The 20,400-nt window shown below is 42.0% G+C and overlaps 1 protein-coding gene across 4 annotated transcripts in view; it reads left to right on the top strand.

Annotated features, from left to right (window-relative positions):
- PHKB (phosphorylase kinase regulatory subunit beta) overlaps positions 1-20,400 on the top strand; it is a 3,137,540-nt gene that overhangs the window by 1,215,827 nt on the left and 1,901,313 nt on the right. For all 4 annotated transcript variants that reach the window (XM_044081953.1, XM_044081952.1, XM_044081950.1 and 1 more), the window contains 2 exons: positions 6,880-6,987; positions 8,850-8,930. In XM_044081953.1, the coding sequence (XP_043937888.1) occupies positions 6,880-6,987; positions 8,850-8,930 (189 nt within the window). The remainder of the gene's footprint in view (positions 1-6,879; positions 6,988-8,849; positions 8,931-20,400) is intronic.

The raw sequence follows: 20,400 nt of genomic DNA, 5'->3' as shown, positions 1-20,400 counted from the left end.
ATGCTTAAAATGGCAGAAGATTTGATTACAATGATTAGAGGTTCTATGCCCCCTCCTGATAAGAGGCCTAGGGTGGAACCTGAGCTTGGGAGTTATGAGCAGTGTTCGATGCTTCTGAGTCTTCGGCTGAAGACTTGCAGGAGTATTCCCTTACTCTGATTCTGATGTAGATGATTCTACTCCTTCTGCTTCTCCTCCTGAGGATTTTTCATTTTCAGAGACTCTTCATTCCATGAGGGAGCATTTTAAATGGGAAGGTCAGGATTTCTCTGATTCCAGGAAAAGGCTTAGGGAATTTTTGTTTCTACCCCAGCATAGGCCTTTAGCTATATCTCCTGTTCTAGATGTGGTAGAGGATGTTTTTGCAGAGGCTTTTCTGAACCCTGACTCTCTGCCTCCTGCTCCAGTTAAACCGGATAGATATTATAGGGTGCCTGAAGCTCATAAGTATCTTTTTAAGAGTCCTAGGGCAGACCCAGAAACTGTTTCACAGGGGCCTAAAGGTGTTAAGGCTTCTGTTGTTAAAAATCCTGTTCCTCCAGATAAGGAGGCTAGGGCTTTGGATAGATGGGGAAAGAAGGTGTATACTTCTTCCACTTTGGCCATGAGAGCTTTGAACTGCCAGTTTCACATGTTGAAATACCAAAATTATCTCCTTTCACAATTAAAGTCTAAGGTAGATGCTTTGGCAGAAGGTATTGAGTGTAAAGAGTTGCAGGATTTAGTACATGTTTCTGAACAGGTGGGTAAGCATTCTTTGCAATGTGGTTTTGATGCTGTGCAGGCCTCTTCGAGGGTGGCTGCCACTGGTTCGGTTCTTCGCAGGCTCGCCTGGTTGAGGGATCAGAATTTAGCTGAGCATGTGAAAACAAGGATTTTAGATGCTCCTTTACAATCTGATGTGTTGTTTGGTTCGCCTGTGGAAGCAGTTCTAAAAGAAAATGGAAGACAAGGCTAAGTCTATGCAGACTGTTAAAGCTTTTTTGCAGGTTCAGCCTCAGTTTAGTAGAAATTGGCCTACCAAGGGGTGGACATATCCTGCTTATGATTCCCAGTCTAGGGTAGGTCTAGACGTGGTAGAGGCAGAGCTCAAGGTTCTTTTAGGCCTAGAACAGGGAGTTCACCTGCTCAGTCTTCTGGTGAGGGCAGGGGTCAGTCCTTTCGTAAACAGACACAATGACCTGCCTTTTCAGCTGCCAGAATCTTATCGTCTGGCAGCACCTTTGGGAGGAAGGTTGGCACTTTCAAAGAAAACTGGAGTTTAATTACCCAAGACAGATGGGTATTGGATATCATTCACCACAGTTACAGGTTTTATTTCCATACCTTGCCTCCTTTCAAAGGCATGCCAGACATTCCTCCTCAACAAAGGAAAGAGGCTCACAAGCAAATTTCTCTGTTGCTCCAAATAGGGGCCATTCAGCCGGTTCCTGTGCCAGAAAGGGGCCTAGGATTTTATTCTTGCCTGTTCCTAGTACCAAAAAAGGGGAACACGTGGAGACCAATTTTGGATCTGTCTATCCTCAACACTTATCTGGACATTCCCAAGTTCAAAATGTTGACGTTACAGCAGCTTTTACCTCTGCTGGGCAAAGATCACTGGATGGTAACTTTGGATCTCAAGGAAGCTTACCTTCATGTTCCTATCAGACTAATTTGCAGGAAGTATCTGCGTTTTGAGCTGGGAATTCTCATTATCAGTTCTCTGCATTGCCCTTTGGCTTATCTACTGCCCAGAGTATTCACAAAGGTTCTGGCTCCAGTGATAGCTTTCTTCAGGCTAAAAGGAATACAAATCTATCCTTATTTGGACGATTGCCTGATTCTGGCTCAAGGAAGGACGTGCTTCTTCAGCATTTGGAATATGTGATAGCAGTGCTAAGATGCCTAGGGTATTCTGTGAACGAAATAAAGTCCAGTCTAGTACCCTCTCAAGACATGTGCTTTCTGGGTGTGAGACTGAATACAGCAACCCAGATGGCCTTTTTAACCCCGGACAAACAAAAGAATCTTTCTCTTTACTTCCATCAACTATCTCATCAGTCCGGGCTGACTGCAAGGACAGTCCTTCAAGCCTTAGGGTTCATGGCATCTTGTATTCTGGTACTTCCCAATGCCAAACTGCATATGAGGAAGCTACAATGGTATCTCAAAAATGTATGGACACAGCACTGCCAGGATTTGGACACTGTCATTCAAATAATACCTTGCATTCAAAAGGAATTTTTGTGGTGGGCTCAGGAATGTCACCTAAACAAGGGACTCTCTGTGACCCGGCCAGAGGCGAGTCAAATTCTAACGACAGATGCCTCAGACACAGCTTGGGGAGCTCATCTGAATGGAAAGTGGATACAAGACAAGTGGCCTGCCAGACTGCAGCATCTACATATCAACATGAAGGAGATGTTAGCAGTCCAGTTTGCATTCCTGGCTTTCATGGATTTACTTCTTCCAGGGCAGGTGTTGATTCTAACAGACAACACAACTGTCATGTGGTACATCAACAAACAAGGGGGAACACATTCTTATCCTCTATGCAGGCAAGCAATGATTTTGTGGGAGACTGCGTTAAGCTTGCAGCTGAATCTTCAAGCAAGGTTTCTGCCAGGAGCACAGAACTCCTTAGCAGATGTGTTAAGCAGGCAAATCATGGATCCCCACGAGTGGAAACTGGATCTTCATGTATTTCAGACATTGACAGTGTCATGGGGAACTCCAGACATAGATCTGTTCGCTTCTCCACTAAACCACCAGCTGCCACAGTTTTGCACCTAAAAGGTTTCATCACACAGCCTGGAAAGTGGATGCTCTTTCTTTCAGTTGGAAAAATCTTCATGTGTATGCCTTTCCACCTCTGCCTCTCCTCCCAAAGGTACTTCTAAAGGTCAGACAAGCCAAGGATGATTTTAATAGCTCCAGATTGGCCTCGGCAGCACTGGTACCCATTGCTGAGGAGTCTGGTAAGGAAGCCTCCATGGCCCTTACCTTTGATTCCACACCTATTGTCTCAGAAGGACGGGCATCTGCTCAATGTCAAGCTTCACTCTCTTCATCTAACAGCTTGGCATATTCTGTTTTGAACCATAGCAGGTCTCAGCTTCCTCAACAAGTTTTGGATGTGATTATGGAAGCCAGAAGACCTAGTACAAGGAAAGTGTATGCAGGAAAATGGAAGAGATTTTTATTTTGGTGTGCAGCAAAGGATTTGGATGTTTTGAGCCAAATTTGAGTGTGGCTCTTCAATATCTTACTGAGTTATTGGACAAAGGTTTGTCTTTCTCTTCCATTAAGATTCATGCTGCAGCAATTTCAGCTCACTATGATTGTGACCCACCATTGTTTTCTCATCCTTTGTTCAAGCAATTTCTTAGAGGGGCAAAGAATATAAGACCCCACGTAGAGCTCCTACTCCTGCTTGGGACCTCAATTTTGTGTTGGAGAAACTCACTCTACAACCTTTTGAGCCTGCAGCTACTGCTGAATTGAAATATTTGTCATGGAAGACTGCTTTTTTGTTAGCCATTACATCTGCAAGAAGGGTGTCTGAATTGCAGGCCCTTATGGCTGTTGAGCCTTTCCTGATTTTTCATAAGGATAGGGTATCTTTACGTACTAATCCTTCCTTTATGCCTAAAGTGGTTTCTAGTGTGGCTTTAAACCAAACTATTCATTTGCCTACCTTTTATGCAGATCCCCAAAATAAAGGGGAAAAGATTTTGCACACTTTACATGTACACAGGCAGTTGCGTTATTATTTAAGCAGGACTAAGGATTTTAGGCAGTCTCAGCAGTTGTTTGTTTCTTTTGCTTTGAGTTCTCAGGGCAAGCCTGTGTCAAAACAAACTATTTCTAAGTGGATTGGGTTTTGCATTGCATTTTGTTATTCCCATCATGGCAAGGAGATTCCAGCTGGGATTAGGCCTCATTCCACTAGGGCTACTGCCACTTCAACAGCATTTCTAAGGGGGGTGGCAACTAAGGATATTTTGGAGGCAGCTACTTGGAGTTCAGTGCATACTTTCTCTAAGCATTACCACCTTCCTCTCTACTCTAAATCTAGGGCTGGTTTTGCCACGGCTATTTTGCAGGGCATGTTGTCAGCTCCTGCTTCCTTATGATTTGCCAGCCTCCCTTACCTCTGCTTTGGGATTCTACCCAAGTGTTAGGACTGCAGCAATGTGGTATGAAGAACATAGTACTGTTTTGTACCTACCATAACTGTAGATGTTCGAAGATCCACATTGCTGCAGTCCAATTTACCTTCCCTCCTTCCCCTCTGTGTTTAGGGGTGGTTGTGTGGGTGAGGTTATACTCCTGTAAATTTGTATATATTGTATATATATTTGGTGCAGGAGTGTGTGGTGTTTTGGTTTTAGCCTTATCTTTTTAGGGTCTTCTGACATCTGGGGCAAGAAAAGACTGAGGATATGACGTCGGTCATGCGCATTTGTACCATGACGTCCTGACGTCAGACTAATGCGCCTTGACCGACGTCAGCCATATACTTTGGTATTCGGGCCGACTGGGACAGCGGACTACCCAAGTGTTAGGACTGCAGCAATGTGGATCTTCGAACATCTACATTTATGGTAGGTACAAAACTGTACTTTCCCTCTCTTCCATCCTAACCCTCTACCACCCAGACAGACCTCTTAGATCTGAAAATCCAGTTCTAATGCAAGTAGACAAACCTACCCTTCCTGCTGGCAAAATGCATTACTCCTTCTCCATTGCCAGACTTTGGAACTCTCTCCCATCAGCTGTCAGAACCTCCAGTAGCAGCTCCTCCTTCAAAAAAATCTCAGCAGCATCACCTGTCCACCCTTTGGCATTGCACATATATCTACTCACATCCATCCATAACCTTAACTCTCTACACTCCAAGTTTGTTCTTAGTTTAACTTTCATCCTCGCCTCTTTAAACTTTCCTTTTCACTAGTCAAATCCAGTAGCTTATCTTCCTCTATACTTTCCACGTGGACCCTTCTGTCCATTCACACCTCTCTGTCTAGTCTGCTTATAACCTTAAAACACCTCGGAATACTACTATATTATTTCCTCAGCATAGTACCTTTATATTAAATCATTTATTCGCTTGTCTAGTCTGCGATATTATTACTATAAATCTTTACATATTACGCATTTCCAGCCCTTCATTTATTGTATATTATAGTACATATGCATTTGCAGCCCTTTAATTATTGTATATTACTGTTTGTTTTGTCATTATTGCTTATACATTCTACCGCTTTATTTTTCATGTAATATTTTAGATTTTATGTACTGTTGAGTTTGTGGAATATTATTTTACATGTCTATCAATTGCAGCTACTTTCCTGAATGAGTATACATTGTCTCATTGTGATCAAATGAATGAAGAAAATCATGCAGTACACCCCACTGAGAGCCTTTCAGCTGTTCCTGCTTTTACTCTGACAGCTGACAGTCACTCAGTCCTTGCTTGTCTTGTTGAATGCCTTTGTGCTTAATAGTTGAGTTACCTATAGCAAGGACATTGTTGTGGAGGCAACAAGCTTAGGTTGACTTACAGGTTTTGATGTACATCTCAGGTAACTCATGTGTGGGTCAAGTCTGATATTTGCAAGTTTATATGCAGTGTGTAGAAATCATGGAGAAGTGTTGAGGGAGAGGTATTTTTTTTTATTAAACAAGAAACATCTTTATTAAATTATCACTTATGACACCAGCAGTCATACATTTGTATAAAAGAAAAACAGTATTGACATAATTTTAGTTACAAACATTAAACATCACTTATAATCTGTCCAGTCGCGGTCAGTCAAACATTACATAGCTCATTCAAATCCTGCCTTCTTTTAAACCTCATTCCTCATCTGCATGTATTGTTCCCACAATTCCCATGTTTTTCTATGTAATTTGCTCCTGCTGTTTTCTAAAGATCCCGTTTCCAGTTGTTTTATTTCTTAGTTTTTAGTGAAATTGGTTTAGACTTTGAGTTCCATTTTCTAGTGATTATTTTTTTTGTCAGCCGCCATAATTAGACTCCGCAAGGCCTAACCACGTCTAGGCAATAACTAGGAGGTTTGTGAAGGGCTTCTGCAGAACTCCAACGTATGTGAGCTTCACCTAGTAGTAGGTAGGAATGTGTAGTTTGGCACCCTTTCTAGAGAGGTCAGCCCCCATTTTTAGTAGATACATTCATTTCTCACAGATGGTTTCAATGTGAGGAATCCAGGTGTGTTGCCATCCTACATTTGGGTTATCCCTCAGTCACATTCAATGGAAGTTCTCATTTTATTTTACTGAAAAGGAAGGCCATATTAGAATTACATATTTTTCCCACTGTTTTTACCCTAGAGTCAATGCTGTACTTCAGGTAAGTATTTATTAGCTGTGTAATCTTAGTATGTTAAATTGCAGGTTGTTATTTGTGGTACATTATTTTGACTTAATTTAACGTCATCTTTAGTGAAACTATCAGTTGTGAGTACCTTTAGCAATTGTGGACTGAGTGTCCTTAATAGGTGTCTGTCTTTCATAGCATATGCTTTTTAATATATTGATGACGGAGCAGGTTCTAGATTAATTGCTAGCAGTTTTTTCTCTGACTATTGCTAAAGTTGACTGCTGTTTTGTGATATGTAATGCCATGCATGGCTTATATTTTGTGAAAAATCATGGTGCATTTTCCCATGATTTGTTTGAATAACAGTTCAGTATGATTATTTCTGTATGCTGCATTACAGAAAACTGTAAAAGCTATATAGTGTAAAAATAAAGATCTCACCTTGTTTGTGGTACTGGCAACAACTGTGTCTACTTTGATTATAACTCATCTTAAAATTCAAGAGCAAATGTATCAAAACATCTCCTAACTCTATTAATTTCTTTTACTAGGTTGAACAGTTCAAACAAGATCCCAGTCCATCAAAATGTCTGCATTCAGTTTTCAATGTAAATACTGGGGACGAGATCTGTGGATATAATGCATATGGACATCTTCAGGTAGGGGGCTTTCACATTATGTCGTTAAATTACCTTACAAACTGTTGGGAATTGGGAGAAGCAGCAGATCTATCCACCTCACAGTTCACATTGCTGACATTATTTTTGTCTTTATTGAACATATGTCCAGTCAGTTTCTGTACTATTAAAAGAACTACTTGGATTAAAGGAGGGTGTGTCAGATTGATATCTAGTGGGTAAAAAGCTGCATATGGGCTTCTGGACTCCCATTCTTGGACTTGGTCAAGCACTGAGGTATGAGCCTTCAAATTTCAGGAGAATGGAGGTAAAAAGCAGTTTTCAGATTTGATTGTCCTTTGTCTGTCATCAGACAGAATTATTGACATTTCCTTTAAAAACAGAGACTTTCTTGCTGTCTTTTGTGGGAGATAACTTTATCTGGAGTGAAAGAGGATGTTGATTGCAGGAACCAAGTTGAGAATAATATGCGTAAATTATGTTTTTACAATGGCTGGGATAGCGGAGCTTGGACATCCCATTTTTAACTTTCCTTTCTCTTTGGATTTATAGAGGTGTCATCTCTTTCTGGTTCAGGACACATTGGCACAAAAGATTATGTCTCATTTAAGAGATGTCACTGATTTTGATTGTATTTATGATTTGTAATGTCCATTTCTGCAGGCTGCCCATTAATAATCTGATGCAATAACTGTGAACCTCAAAATAGTGGAGTTAAAAATGTGAATGTGGTGGACTGTGTACTAGTCCAAGATTGTAAAGCTTCAGTATACTCAAATGTGAAGTCATAGTTTATATATATATATATATATATATATATATATATATATATAAGTAGACATGGTGTGAAGGATCATTATAAGGTGGTGGAGGGGAAAAGCTCCTCTTAAAAAAACACCTTGAAGTCAGAAATGTAACACTGATTTGTAAAATGTACTGTTTTTGTTCATATCAATGTATTTCTTGAAGTGTCAGGATTTGTACGATCGTGTCTTGCAGTACCAATGTGTGTCCTTTCTGAAACATTTTATTGGGTGTTTTTTTGATCTGCCTTTTCCTTTGACAGACGTGTGAACTCCCTGGTCTGGCATTGTAACATTGTATGGACTGGATTTTTGTATCATATTTCCATTGGATGTACTTTCAAGTATTTATTAAATGATGTTGCTGCTTAGGCATTTACTTTTCTTCATTCAGCCATATACCGTGCTCATTATCAATAGAAAAATTATTAGATAAACAGAAGCATTAAACAATGGTATTCTGTATGCTTCAGTTTGGTTGTAATGACCAGCCTACAAAAAATCCAAGTCTTCCAAAACTTGGTATGAAATAAGCTATTTCTTATCTACAGGGTAAATGTTTACATCATGCTCTGAAACATTAGCTTCTTTTTTAGCATTGAATATGTTAAATATAAACTCATTTGCATATTCCCAGCATTCCATTTGATTGTGCATCCAACTGGTTGAGTCATTGTCTACCTGTGCAGTACATAACCTCTGAATCAGTTGGCTAAAATAAAAAGCAGTAAAATCTTAGGAGTTGTAAACAGTATTCTGTAAGAACGATTTTAAATAAGCCGTTAATCTTTAAGACTGGTGAAAAACAGTATAGCAGTGCATAAGCTCTGTTATGTCAGAAGAGCCCTTCTTTTCTGTTAAATATTTCACCGTGAGATGATGCTTTTCCAAAGCCCTCCCTTAACTTGACCTTTCTTTTTCATGAATACCTCATTTCTTTTATTACAAATGTTTTCCCGTAATAAAGATTTTTCTCCATGCTACCGAGTACATCTGTGAGTTTGAATTAAGTAGCACATCTGGTCTCTCATGACTCATGAAGGCAACTGAGACTGACTTTTTCATTTTTTTTTTCCTTAGATAGATGCGGTGTCATTGTTCTTGCTTTACCTTGTGGAGATGATCTCTTCAGGTTTACAGATAATATACAATACAGATGAGGTAAGGTTTTCCTTTTATCAGTACCTCAGCAGTCTGTACTTTAAAGTTATGTAGCTGCATAAAAATGAATCAGTATGTTTAATGAAGTAACATCACAATTTATTACCTTTCATTTATGCGCACACACTTAAACACGCTCACACAAAAGAAAAGAAATGGTTAAAACGTATCCTTTTAAAGGAACACATTTGTCAGATTCAGGAAAAAGAAAGTGGCATTTAGATTTTGTTTCCAGTTTCTGTTCCATTTGTTTTTGTTTTCATTACTATTCATTTTTGCTTTGTCCCATGTACCATTTAGTGTCTGTTATTTTCTGGGCCCATGAGAGTACGTCTTCATTTTCCATGACTTTTTAGCCCACATGCACACTATGTTGAGTATGATTGTATCACATCTAAGGTCAGACATTTATGAACTACCGAATCACAGTGGATGTTCTTCATCTCACATTGCTGCAGTCCTTACACTTGGGTAGTCCGCTGTCCTCGGTCGGCCCGAATATCAAAGTATAAGGCTGACGTCGGTCAAGGCGCATTTGACTGACATCAGGACGTCAGGCTACAAATGCGCATGACCGACGTCATATCTTCAGTCTTTTTTGCCGCATGGTCCGATGCAGAAGCTGCATTGCAAGTGCCGGTTGGCGTTCTGAAATTTTTCGATTTCGGAGTTTCAGACCGAGTAAAAGTTGGCTAAGTACCCTGTTGGGGAATATTTTAGTATTTTCTTGCCCCAGTGGTTTACCGGATGTCAGAAAAAGTGAATAACTGTATTTCTTGTGGGAAACAGATACCGCATAGAGATTATCATACTTTGTGTATTCCTTGTTTAGGGCCTGAGCACGACGTTGTTGGGTGTCGCTCTTGTGCTAGATTCAATAAGCGCACTATAAAGAGAAGGTTAGATTGTGCCAGGTTAGTCTTTGGGAAGCGGTGCAATTATAAAATGCCGTCGGATGCCCCGACGCCCGCTTCTTCGAAGAAGCGCAAGGACAAAGCAGCTAAGCCTAGGCTAGAAGAACCGTCCGCACCGGACGCCGGTTCTTTAGAGGTGTCGGTGGAGCCGGTGGTTTCTTTGGGATCCCAGGGAGAGACTTTGTTATTGCAGGATGTGGCCTCTCAGGAGGCAGGTCAGGCTGAAGGGGCTTCTCAGGTTACTGTACTCCCCTCCCTGCCTAGGGTGGTTAGGCCCTCTCCTTCTGTTTCCAAGGCTTCTCCCAGAGGCAGGCCAGGTTTAGCTTCAGTTGGTGTCACCCCTAGTTCTTCAGGAACTGTGCCCAAGAAGCATATGCTTAAAATGGCAGAAGATTTGATTACTTTGATTGTAAAGAGTTACAAGATTTAGTACATGTTTCTGAACAGGTGGGTAAGCATTCCTTGCAATGTGGTTTTGATGCTGTACAGGCCTCGTCTAGGGTGGCTGCTACTGGGTCAGTTCTTCGCAGGCACGCCTGGCTGAGGGATCAGAATTTATCTGACCATGTTAAGACAAGGATTTTAGATGCTCCTTTACAATCTGATGTGTTGTTTGGTTCTCCTGTTGAGGCAGTCTTAAAGAAAATGGAAGACAAGGCTAAGTCTATGCAGACTGTTAAAGATTTTTTGCAGGTTCAGCCTCCGAAGTTTAGTAGAAATTGGCCTACCAAGGGGTGGACGTATCCTTCTTATGATTCCCAGTCTAGGGGTAGGTCTAGACGTGGTAGGGGCAGAGCTCAGGGCTCTTTCAGGCCTAGAACAGGGAGTTCACCTGCACAGTCTTCGGGTGACGGCAGGGGTCAGTCCTTTCGTAAACAGGCCCAATGACTTACCTTTTCAGCTGCCAGAGCCTTCTCATCTGGCAGCACCTTTGGGAGGAAGGTTGGCACTTTTCAAGGAAAATTGTAGTTTAATTACCCGAGACAGATGGGTACTGGATATCATACACCACGGTTACAGGTTTTATTTCCATACCTTGCCTCCTTTCAAAGGCATGCCAGACGTTCCTCCTCAGCAAAGAATAGAGGCTCACAAACAAATTTCTCTGTTACTTCAAATAGGGGCCATACAGCCGGTCCCTATGCCAGAAGTGGGCCTAGGATTTTATTCTCGCCTGTTCCTAGTGCCAAAGAAAGAGAACACGTGGAGACCAATTTTGGATTTATCTACCCTCAACACTTATCTGGACATTCCCAAGTTCAAAATGTTGACGTTACAACAGCTTTTACCTCTGCTGGGCAAAGACCATTGGATGGTAACTTTGGATCTCAAGGAGGCTTACCTTCATGTTCCTATCAGACTGAGTTGCAGGAAGTATCTGCGTTTTCGGCTGGGACTTCTCATTATCAGTTCTCTGCATTGCCCTTTGGCTTATCTACTGCCCAGAGTGTTCACGAAAGTTCTGGCTCCAGTGATAGCTTTCCTCAGGCTAAAAGGAATACAGATCTATCCTTATTTGGACGATTGCCTGATTCTGGCTCAAGGAAGGGACGAGCTTCTTCATCATTTGGAATATGTGATAGCAGTGCTAAGATGCCTGGGGTATTCTGTGAACGAAATAAAGTCCAGTCTAGTACCCTCTCAGGACATGTGCTTTCTGGGTGTAAGACTGAATACAGCATCCCAGATGGCCTTTTTGACCCCGGACAAACAAAAGAATCTTTCCCTTTACTTTCATCAATTGTCTCATCAGTCCAGGCTGACTGCAGGGACAGTCCTTCAAGCCTTGGGGTTCATGGCATCTTGTATTCTGGTGCTTCCCAATGCCAGACTGCATATGAGGAAGTTACAATGGTATCTCAAAATGTATGGACACAGCACTGCCAGGATCTGGACACTGTCATTCAAATAATACCTTGCATACAGAAGGAATTGTTGTGGTGGGCTCAGGAATGTCACCTAAACAAGGGACTCTCTGTGACCCGGCCAGAGGCGAGTCAGATTCTAACGACAGATGCCTCAGACAAAGCTTGGGGAGCTCATCTGAATGGAAAGTGGATACAAGACAAGTGGCCTGCCAGACTACAACATCTACATATCAACTTGAAGGAGATGTTAGCAGTCCAGTTTGCATTAATAGCTTTCAAGGATTTACTTCTTCCAGGGCAGGTGTTGATTCTAACAGACAACACAACTGTCATGTGGTACATCAACAAGCAAGGGGCAACACATTCTTATCCTCTATGCAGGCAAGCAATGATTTTGTGGAAGACTGCTCTCAGTTTACAGCTAAATCTTCAGGCAAGGTTTCTGCCAGGAGCACAGAACTCCTTAGCAGATGTGTTGAGCAGACGAATCATGGATCCCCACGAGTGGAAATTGGATCCTCATGTATTTCAGAAATTGACAGTGTCATGGGGAACTCCAGACATAGATCTGTTCGCTTCTCCACTAAACCACCAGCTGCCAAAGTTTTGCACGAAAAGGTTTCATCCCACAGCTTGGAAAGTGGATGCTCTTTCTTTCAATTGGAGCAATCTTCATGTGTATGCCTTTCCACCACTGCCTCTCCTCCCAAAGGTACTACTAAAGGCCAGACAGGACAAGCCAAGGATGATTTTGATAGCTCCAGATTGGCCTCGACAGCATTGGTACCCATTACTGAGAAGCCTGGCACGGGAGCCCCCATGGCCTTTGCCTTGATTCCACACCTGTTGTCTCAGGAGGACAGTCATTTGCTCAATGTCAAGCTTCATTCTCTTCACCTAACAGCCTGGCATATTCTGTTTTGAACCATAGTGGGTCTCAACTTCCACAGCAAGTTTTGAATGTTATTTTGGAAGCTAGAAGGCCTAGTACAAGGAAAGTGTACGCAGATAAATGGAAGAGATTTTTATTTTGGAGTGCAGCAAAGGATTTTGATGTTTCTGAGCCTAATTTAAGTGCGGCTCTTCAATATCTTACTGAATTACTGGACAAAGGTTTGTCCTTCTCTTCTATTAAGGTTCATGCTGCAGCAATTTCGGCTCACTATGATTGTGACCCACCATTGTTTTCTTATCCTTTGTTCAAGCAATTTCTTAGAGGGGCAAAGAATATAAGACCCCCACGTAGAGCTCCTACTCCTGCTTGGGATCTCAATTTTGTGTTGGAGAAACTCACTCTACAACCTTTTGAGCCTGCAGCTACTACTGAGTTGAAATATTTATCATGGAAGACTGCTTTTTGTTGGCCATTACCTCTGAGAAGGGTTTCTGAGTTGCAGGCCCTTATGGCGGTTGAGCCTTTCTTAATTTTCCATAAGGATAGGGTATCTTTACATACTAATCCTTCCTTTATGCCTAAAGTGGTTTCTAGTGTGGCTTTAAACCAAACTATTCATTTGCCTACTTTTTATGCAAATCCCCAAAATAAAGGGGAAAAGATTTTGCACACTTTAGATGTACACAGGCAGTTGCGATATTATTTGGACAGAACTAAAGGGTTCAGGCAGTCTCAGCAGTTATTTGTTTCTTTTGCTTTGAGTTCTCAGGGCAAGCCTGTGTCAAAACAAATTATTTCTAAGTGGATTGGGTTTTGCATTGCTTTCTGTTATTCCCATCATGGCAAGGAAATTCCAGCTGGTATTAGGCCTCATTCCACTAGGGCTACTGCCACTTCGACAGCTTTTTTGAGGGGGGTGGCAACTAAGGATATTTTGGAGGCAGCTACTTGGAGTTCAGTGCATACTTTCTCTAGGCATTATCACCTACCACTTTATTCTAAATCTAGGGCTGGTTTTGCCACTGCTGTTTTGCAGGGCATTTTGGCAGCTCCTGCTTCCTTATAGTTTGGCCATCCTCCCTTATCTCTGCTTTGGGATTCTACCCAAGTGTAAGGACTGCAGCAATGTGAGATGAAGAACATAGTACAGTTTTGTACCTACCATAAATGTAGCTGTTCGAAGATCCACATTGCTGCAGTCCAATTTACCCTCCCTCCTTCCCCTCTGTAGTTAGAGGCGGTTGTGTGGGTTGGGTTGTCTATATGGTGTATATTGTATATATTGTACATATTTTTAGTGCTAGGATGGTTGGTTGTTTGTTTGCTGTCTTTTGGTTTTGACCTCTCTTTTTAGGGTCTTCTGACATCTGGGGCAAGAAAAGACTGAGGATATGACGTCGGTCATGCGCATTTGTACCCTGACGTCCTGATGTCAGTCAAATGCGCCTTGACCGACGTCAGCCTTATACTTTGATATTCGGGCCGACCGAGGACAGCGGACTACCCAAGTGTAAGGACTGCAGCAATGTGGATCTTCGAACATCTACATTTATGGTAGGTACAAAACTGTACTTTCTGTGACATAGACAGATGAAGTCCTATTTATGACCCAGATGACCTGAGATTGATTAGCAGCTCAAGCAGTGGAAGAATTGGCCAGAGAAGGATAAGGTTGAGCACTGGTTTAACCCAGGCTGGGTGGTGTAAGGAGGTTCAGCCGACCACATTGGTGAAATGTAGTGCAGTAAGTTGTATGCAGCTTGCATACTAGCAGCTGGAGATGTGTTTGCCTCTGTTAAGCCTCATTCATGGTCAGGAACATGCATGCACACAGAAAAGGCTTAGCAAATCTCAGCTGCCGAGAAGAGGCTTAAAATCCTTAAAAGGTAAAAATCCTTCCTGGATGGCTAAATGACAGCCTTCTAATTGTCAAGCAGCAGTGGTGATATAGCTGGCAGGGTTAGGGACCAATGCAAAGTATGCAGAAAAGTAATGCTTATGGCAATAGATTATGCTTTTAAAGAACTGTCCATAAAGAGTAAGGAAAAGGGTTCCTCAGTATTTAATTTCCAGTTATTGGAAATGAGTAGTAACAAAAAAAAATGATGGCTTTATACACACTGTGAAATGTTAGGTATATCAAGATGGCTGAAAGAACAACATGGGAGGCCAGTTGCTTGTGACCAGTTTCATCAGCATATATGTCATACTGCACTGTCATACTTGGATGTCAAACCACATGATAAACATTCTTTATGCAGATGAATTTGCTAAAATTATTATTACTCTACAGCTTAAAACAAAAATAAAATATGCTTACCATATTGACTACACTACTGTATTTTATTTTACTGAACTTGGATTGGGTTGCTGCCAGTTATTGGAGTACCGTGTGGAATAAATTCTTACTCATTCATTTGTTTTGTATTGAAGAATTATTTTTCTCAAGGAGGTGAGGCTGAGTTGACCTGGGTGGATTGTTTTACTTAATCTAAAAAACATGTTAACATTGTTAAAGCAATGTTTTTTTTTTTTTAAGATAACCATACTTAGCCAACAACATAACTTCATGTTTTTGTATGTCAGAACAACAGAAGTGCATATGTTTTTCCAAAAGAAATTGTAGTTGTTTTTCACTGTTAATAGTACATCTACTTTTCTGTGTTCTTGTGAAGTTATACATGTAGCACAGTTTTATGTGGATGGAGAGTCTGATGTTCTTCGTGTTTCACTATTGCAGTCATTACATTTGGGTAATCTGCTGGCAGGTTGCCCTCAGTCGGCCTGAATATCAAAGTGTTGGGTCCTGCGTCAGTTGCTGTCTCTTCTTCCATTACGTCAGGTCGTCGGGGGTATAAAACAGGCAGCCGACGCCATTCTCTTTAGTCTTTCTTGCCATGCGGTGCCCGAAGCAGAAGCAGTTTGCAAGTGCCAGTCAGCCGACTCCTGAAATTTTCGAATTCGAGTTTCAGAACCAAAGGGAAACTTTTTCTTGCTCCATACCGATGTCAGTAAAAGTTAATAATTGCATTACTTGTGGGAAGCAAATACCTCATAAGGATTTTCATTTGTACTGTATTCCTTGCCTAGGCCCAGATCATAACGTGCCTTGTTGTTGGTTTTGTGCTAGATTTAACCAACGCACGTCAGTATTTCTTTGCTTCAAAATATTTTGGAAACAGATTTAACTACCCTGAAATGTCGTCAGATAGCAATCTGACTACCGGAGTTCACAGAAAATGCAAAGGAAAGGACAGAGACAGACCGTCGAGGTCCAAAACCGACGACGAAGCTTCTTCTAAGCCAGTCGCCGGTTTGCCGATTTGTGAGGTGAGGTGCTTTTGCAGCCCCTGATATCCGCTACTTTTGAGTCGCAGGCCTCTACCGAGACCCATTTGGAGTCCGGTACGTCACGAGATTCTCAAAGTGTTGTACTCGTGGATGTCTCTCCCTCAGATGGGTCTGGAGCCGCTGAGCAGGCATCGGCTTCCGAGGGTGTCTTTAGGCCTCAGCATTTCTATATAAAACCGACACCAGCTTCAAAAACAAAGACAACTTCCAAGGCTAAAATACAGAAGCATGAGTCACATGCTCAGGCCTCTATGCCCAAAAAGCAGATGATCAAAATGGCTGAAGACCTAATGACTTTGATCAGGGGTTCCCAACCCCCTCCTGAAAAGAGGCCTAGGCAAGACACTGATTATGAATCTTCAGATCAGGTTTCTATTTCTTCTGATTCCTCTTCTGATCAGGGACTTTCTATGCCACCCTGTGATGATTCAGATGCAGAGGAATCCATCCCTTCTGCATCTCCTCCTGAAGATTATTCCTTTTGAGAAACCTTGCATACGTTGAGGGAACATTTTCATTGTGAGAGTCAAGATTTCTCAGAATCAAAACAGAGGCTTAGGGATTTCCTTCTCCCTCAGCATAGGCCTTTAGCTATACCTCCTGTATTAGACATTGTTGATGATGTGTTTTCGGAATCAAGCATGACTCCAGGTTCCTTACCTCCGGCTCCTAGCAAGCCAGACAGATATTACAGGGTTCCTGACTCTCACAAATTTTTACTCAAAAACCCTGCTGCTGATCCTGAAACTATATCACAGGGTTCCAAAGATGTAAAGGCCTCAACAGCTAAGAATCCTACCCCCTCTGATAGAGATTCCAGGGCGCTGGATAGATGGGTAAAGAAAGTTTTTACGTCTGCAATCTTGGCAGTTAGGGCCTTAAACTGCCAGTTTCATATGCTTAAATATCAACAGCATGTTATGGGATTATTGAAACAGAAAATTATGATGATTTCTGAATGTGTGGAAAATAAAGAATTACAGGAATTATTGCATTCAGCAGAACAAGTTGGAAAGCATACTTTGCAATGTGGTTTTGATTCCTTGGAGGCCTCTTGCAGGGCCGCAGTTACTGGATCTGTAATTAGAAGGCATGCCTGGCTAAAGGAACAAAATTTGCCTGATCATGTTAAACCTAAATTGTTGGATGTACCTTAACAGCATGATACTCTGTTTGGTAATAAGGCAGAAGAGGTTTTAAAGAAAATGGAAGACCAAGCTAAGTTTATGCAAACTGTAAAAGACTTTTTACAAGTGCAGCCACCAAGATTCAGTAGACACTGGCCTACAAAAAAAATTGGTCCTTTCCTGTGTCCAACAGAGCATCACGGGACAAATCCAGGTGCTCGAAGGGCTCTAGATACCAATCACAGGATTCTTACAGGTCAAAGCAATGGGGTGCCTCTATCTCCAAATCTGGAGGAAATAAAGCACAACCCTACAGTAAACAGTCTCAATGACTTCCCCCTGCCATCACCAAGCACTTATCTTTTGGCAGCCCCCTTGGGGGGAAAACTAGCACTTCATGCTCAAAATTGGCAGTTAATAACCCAGGACAAGTTGGTATTAAACATAGTATCCCAGGGATACGGATTTCATTTCCATACTCTGCCAATTCCAAATGGTTGGCCAGATCTGCCACAAAATCAATGAGCAGAGGCACAGAAACGAGTTACGTCCCTCATGGATATGGAGGCTATTCAGCCAGTGCCAGAGCAGGAAAAGGGACAAGGGTTTTACTCAAGACTGTTCTTGATACCCAGAAAAGACAAGGCCTGGCGACCAATACTGGTTTATCAATTTTGAACGCATTTTTGCACATACCAAAATTCAAAATGCTAACTCTGCAGCAGCTTCTGCCCATGCTGGGCAAGAAAGATTGGCTAGTGACTCTAGACTTAAAAGAGGCATACCTGCATATCCCAATAAGGGAATCGTGTTGAAGATACCTCCTCTTCAAGGCTGGCTTTATGCATTACCAATTCTCTGCACTGCCCTTTGGCTTATTTACTGTGCCCTGGGTCTTTACAAATTGCCTGGCACCAGTAATTGCATTTTGCAGACAAAGAAGTATACAAATCTATCCTTACTTGGACAACTGTCTCATTCAAGCAGAAAACAAGGACATTCTTCTTCAACAGATGGCATTTGTAAAAAGGCTTCTAACATGCCTAGGGTACACAATAAACGAAAATAAATCACAACTGATACCTTCACAAAAGATAACATTCCTGGGTGCAAGCTTGAATACAGCTGCCCAGATGGCTTACCTTACGCCAGACAAACAAAGGCAACTGACTATTTACTTCAAACAGATGGCAACAAAAACCCAGTTATCTGCAAGACAAATTCTGCAGGCTTTGGGGTTCATGGCATCCTGCATTCTACTGATTTCATATGCAAGACTGCATATGAGAAAACTACAGTGGTACCTAAAAAGTTTATCGAGTCAAAACTGTCACAGTCTGGAAACGATGATTACTCTCATTCCCTGCCTACAACAGGAATTTCTTTGGTGGGCAGAAACATGTCACCAGAACATGGGACGGTCTTTCACTCTACCCCCTGCCAACCAAACCCTAACTGCAGACGCATCGGACTATGCTTGGGGGGCCCACCTAGTGGGAGATGCATTCAGGGCATATGGAGCCTAAAACAAATGTACCTGCATATCAACCAGAAAGAGATGTTAGCTGTTCAGAATGCCCTGACAGCCTTCAAGGACTTACTTCATCCAGGACAACTACTGATAAAGACTGACAACACCACAGTTATGTGGTACATAAACAAGCAGGGGGGCACACACTCCTACCCCCTCTGCAGACTAGCCATGGTATTGTGGGACACAGCTTTGACTTACCAAGTAAATCTTCAGGCTCAGTTCCTGCCAGGAAAACAAAATACTCTGGCAGATGACCTAAGCAGAAATCTTATGGACCCTCACGAGTGGAAACTGGTTCCAAAAGTCTTCAACATGATAACAAAGAAATGGGGGAGCCCGGACATAGATCTGTTTGCCTCCCCCCAGAATTATCAACTGGACAAATTCTACACAAGGACTTATCACAGACAAGCATGGAAAGTGGATGCCCTATCCTTCAGTTGGAAAAACCTATCAGTCTACACCTTTCCTCCTCTGCCTCTTCTTCCCAAAGTCCTATTAAAGGTCAGACAAGAAAAAACAAAAATGATTCTAATTGCCCCAAACTGGCCTCACCAACACTGGTACCCAATCCTAAGGAATGTGTCAAAACTCCCTCCTTGGTATTTGCCTCAAATACCTCATTTACTGTCTCAGCAAAACAATCATATCCTGCACAATCAGTTCCAAACTCTGAACCTGGCAGCCTGGCTGAACATGTAGTTATTCAAACAACACCTCACAGTAAATCTGTGATGGATATCATTTTGGAAGCCAGAAGGCCCAGTACTAGAAAATCTTACATTGATAAATGGAAGAGATTCTGTGCTTGGAACCAAGCACAAGGAACTGACACAGCAAAGCCAAATATTCCTCAGATTTTGCAATACTTGACTGATATGCTTGACAAGGGCCTGTCCTTTTCATCAATAAAAATCCATGGCTCTGCCATCTCGGCTCATTACAACACAGAGCCACCAATCTTTTCTCATCCTTTGCTAAAACAGTATCTTAGAGGGGCCAAAAATTTAAGGCCTCCCAGAAGATCACCAATTCCTGCATGGGACCTCAATTTTGTGTTGTAAAAACTCACCCTGCCTCCATTTGAACCAGCTGCTACTGCAGATATAAAGTTCTTATCCTGGAAAACAGCTTTACTTCTGGCAATCACTTCAGCAAGGAGGGTTTCAGAGCTGCAGGCCCTCATGGCTGTAGAGCCCTTTATTATATTTTACCCAGACAGGGTGTCCCTCGGGACCAATCCTTCATTTATGTCTAAGGTGGTATCCAGTGTGGCTCTTAACCAAACTATTCACCTGCCAACTTGTTACCCAAATCCGCAGAACAAAGGAGGGCGGATTCTGCATTCCTTGGACGTGCACAGACAACTAACATTCTACTTAAACAGGACCATATCTTTAAGAAAAACTGAGCAGCTACTGGTGACATTTGCTGTAGGATCAGAGGGAAAGGCTATTTCAAAGCAGACTATTTCAAAGTGGATAAGTCACTGCATTCATTTCTGCTACTTGCATCATGGTAAACTGGTGCCCAAGGACATTAGGTCACATTCCACTAGGGCTGCATCTACATCAGCAGCCTTTCTCAGAGGGATACCAACCAAAGACATTCTAGAGTCTGCTACTTGGAGTTCTGTGCATACTTTTACAAAGCATTATCATTTGCCTCTCTTTTCTAAGTCCAGGGAAGGCTTTGCCACTGCAGTTCTGCAGGGTCTTATAGCCGCTCCTAATACTATTTACTTCCAGCCTCCCATCCATAGCTTTGGGATTCTACCTAAA

This window comes from Protopterus annectens, chromosome 8.part1, assembly GCF_019279795.1.
Source record: "Protopterus annectens isolate FY-2018-M chromosome 8.part1, PAN1.0, whole genome shotgun sequence".
Lineage (NCBI taxonomy): Eukaryota > Metazoa > Chordata > Ceratodontiformes > Protopteridae > Protopterus > Protopterus annectens.
Note: the sequence above shows the minus strand (reverse complement) of the source record. Positions and strands in the feature narration are given on the sequence as shown.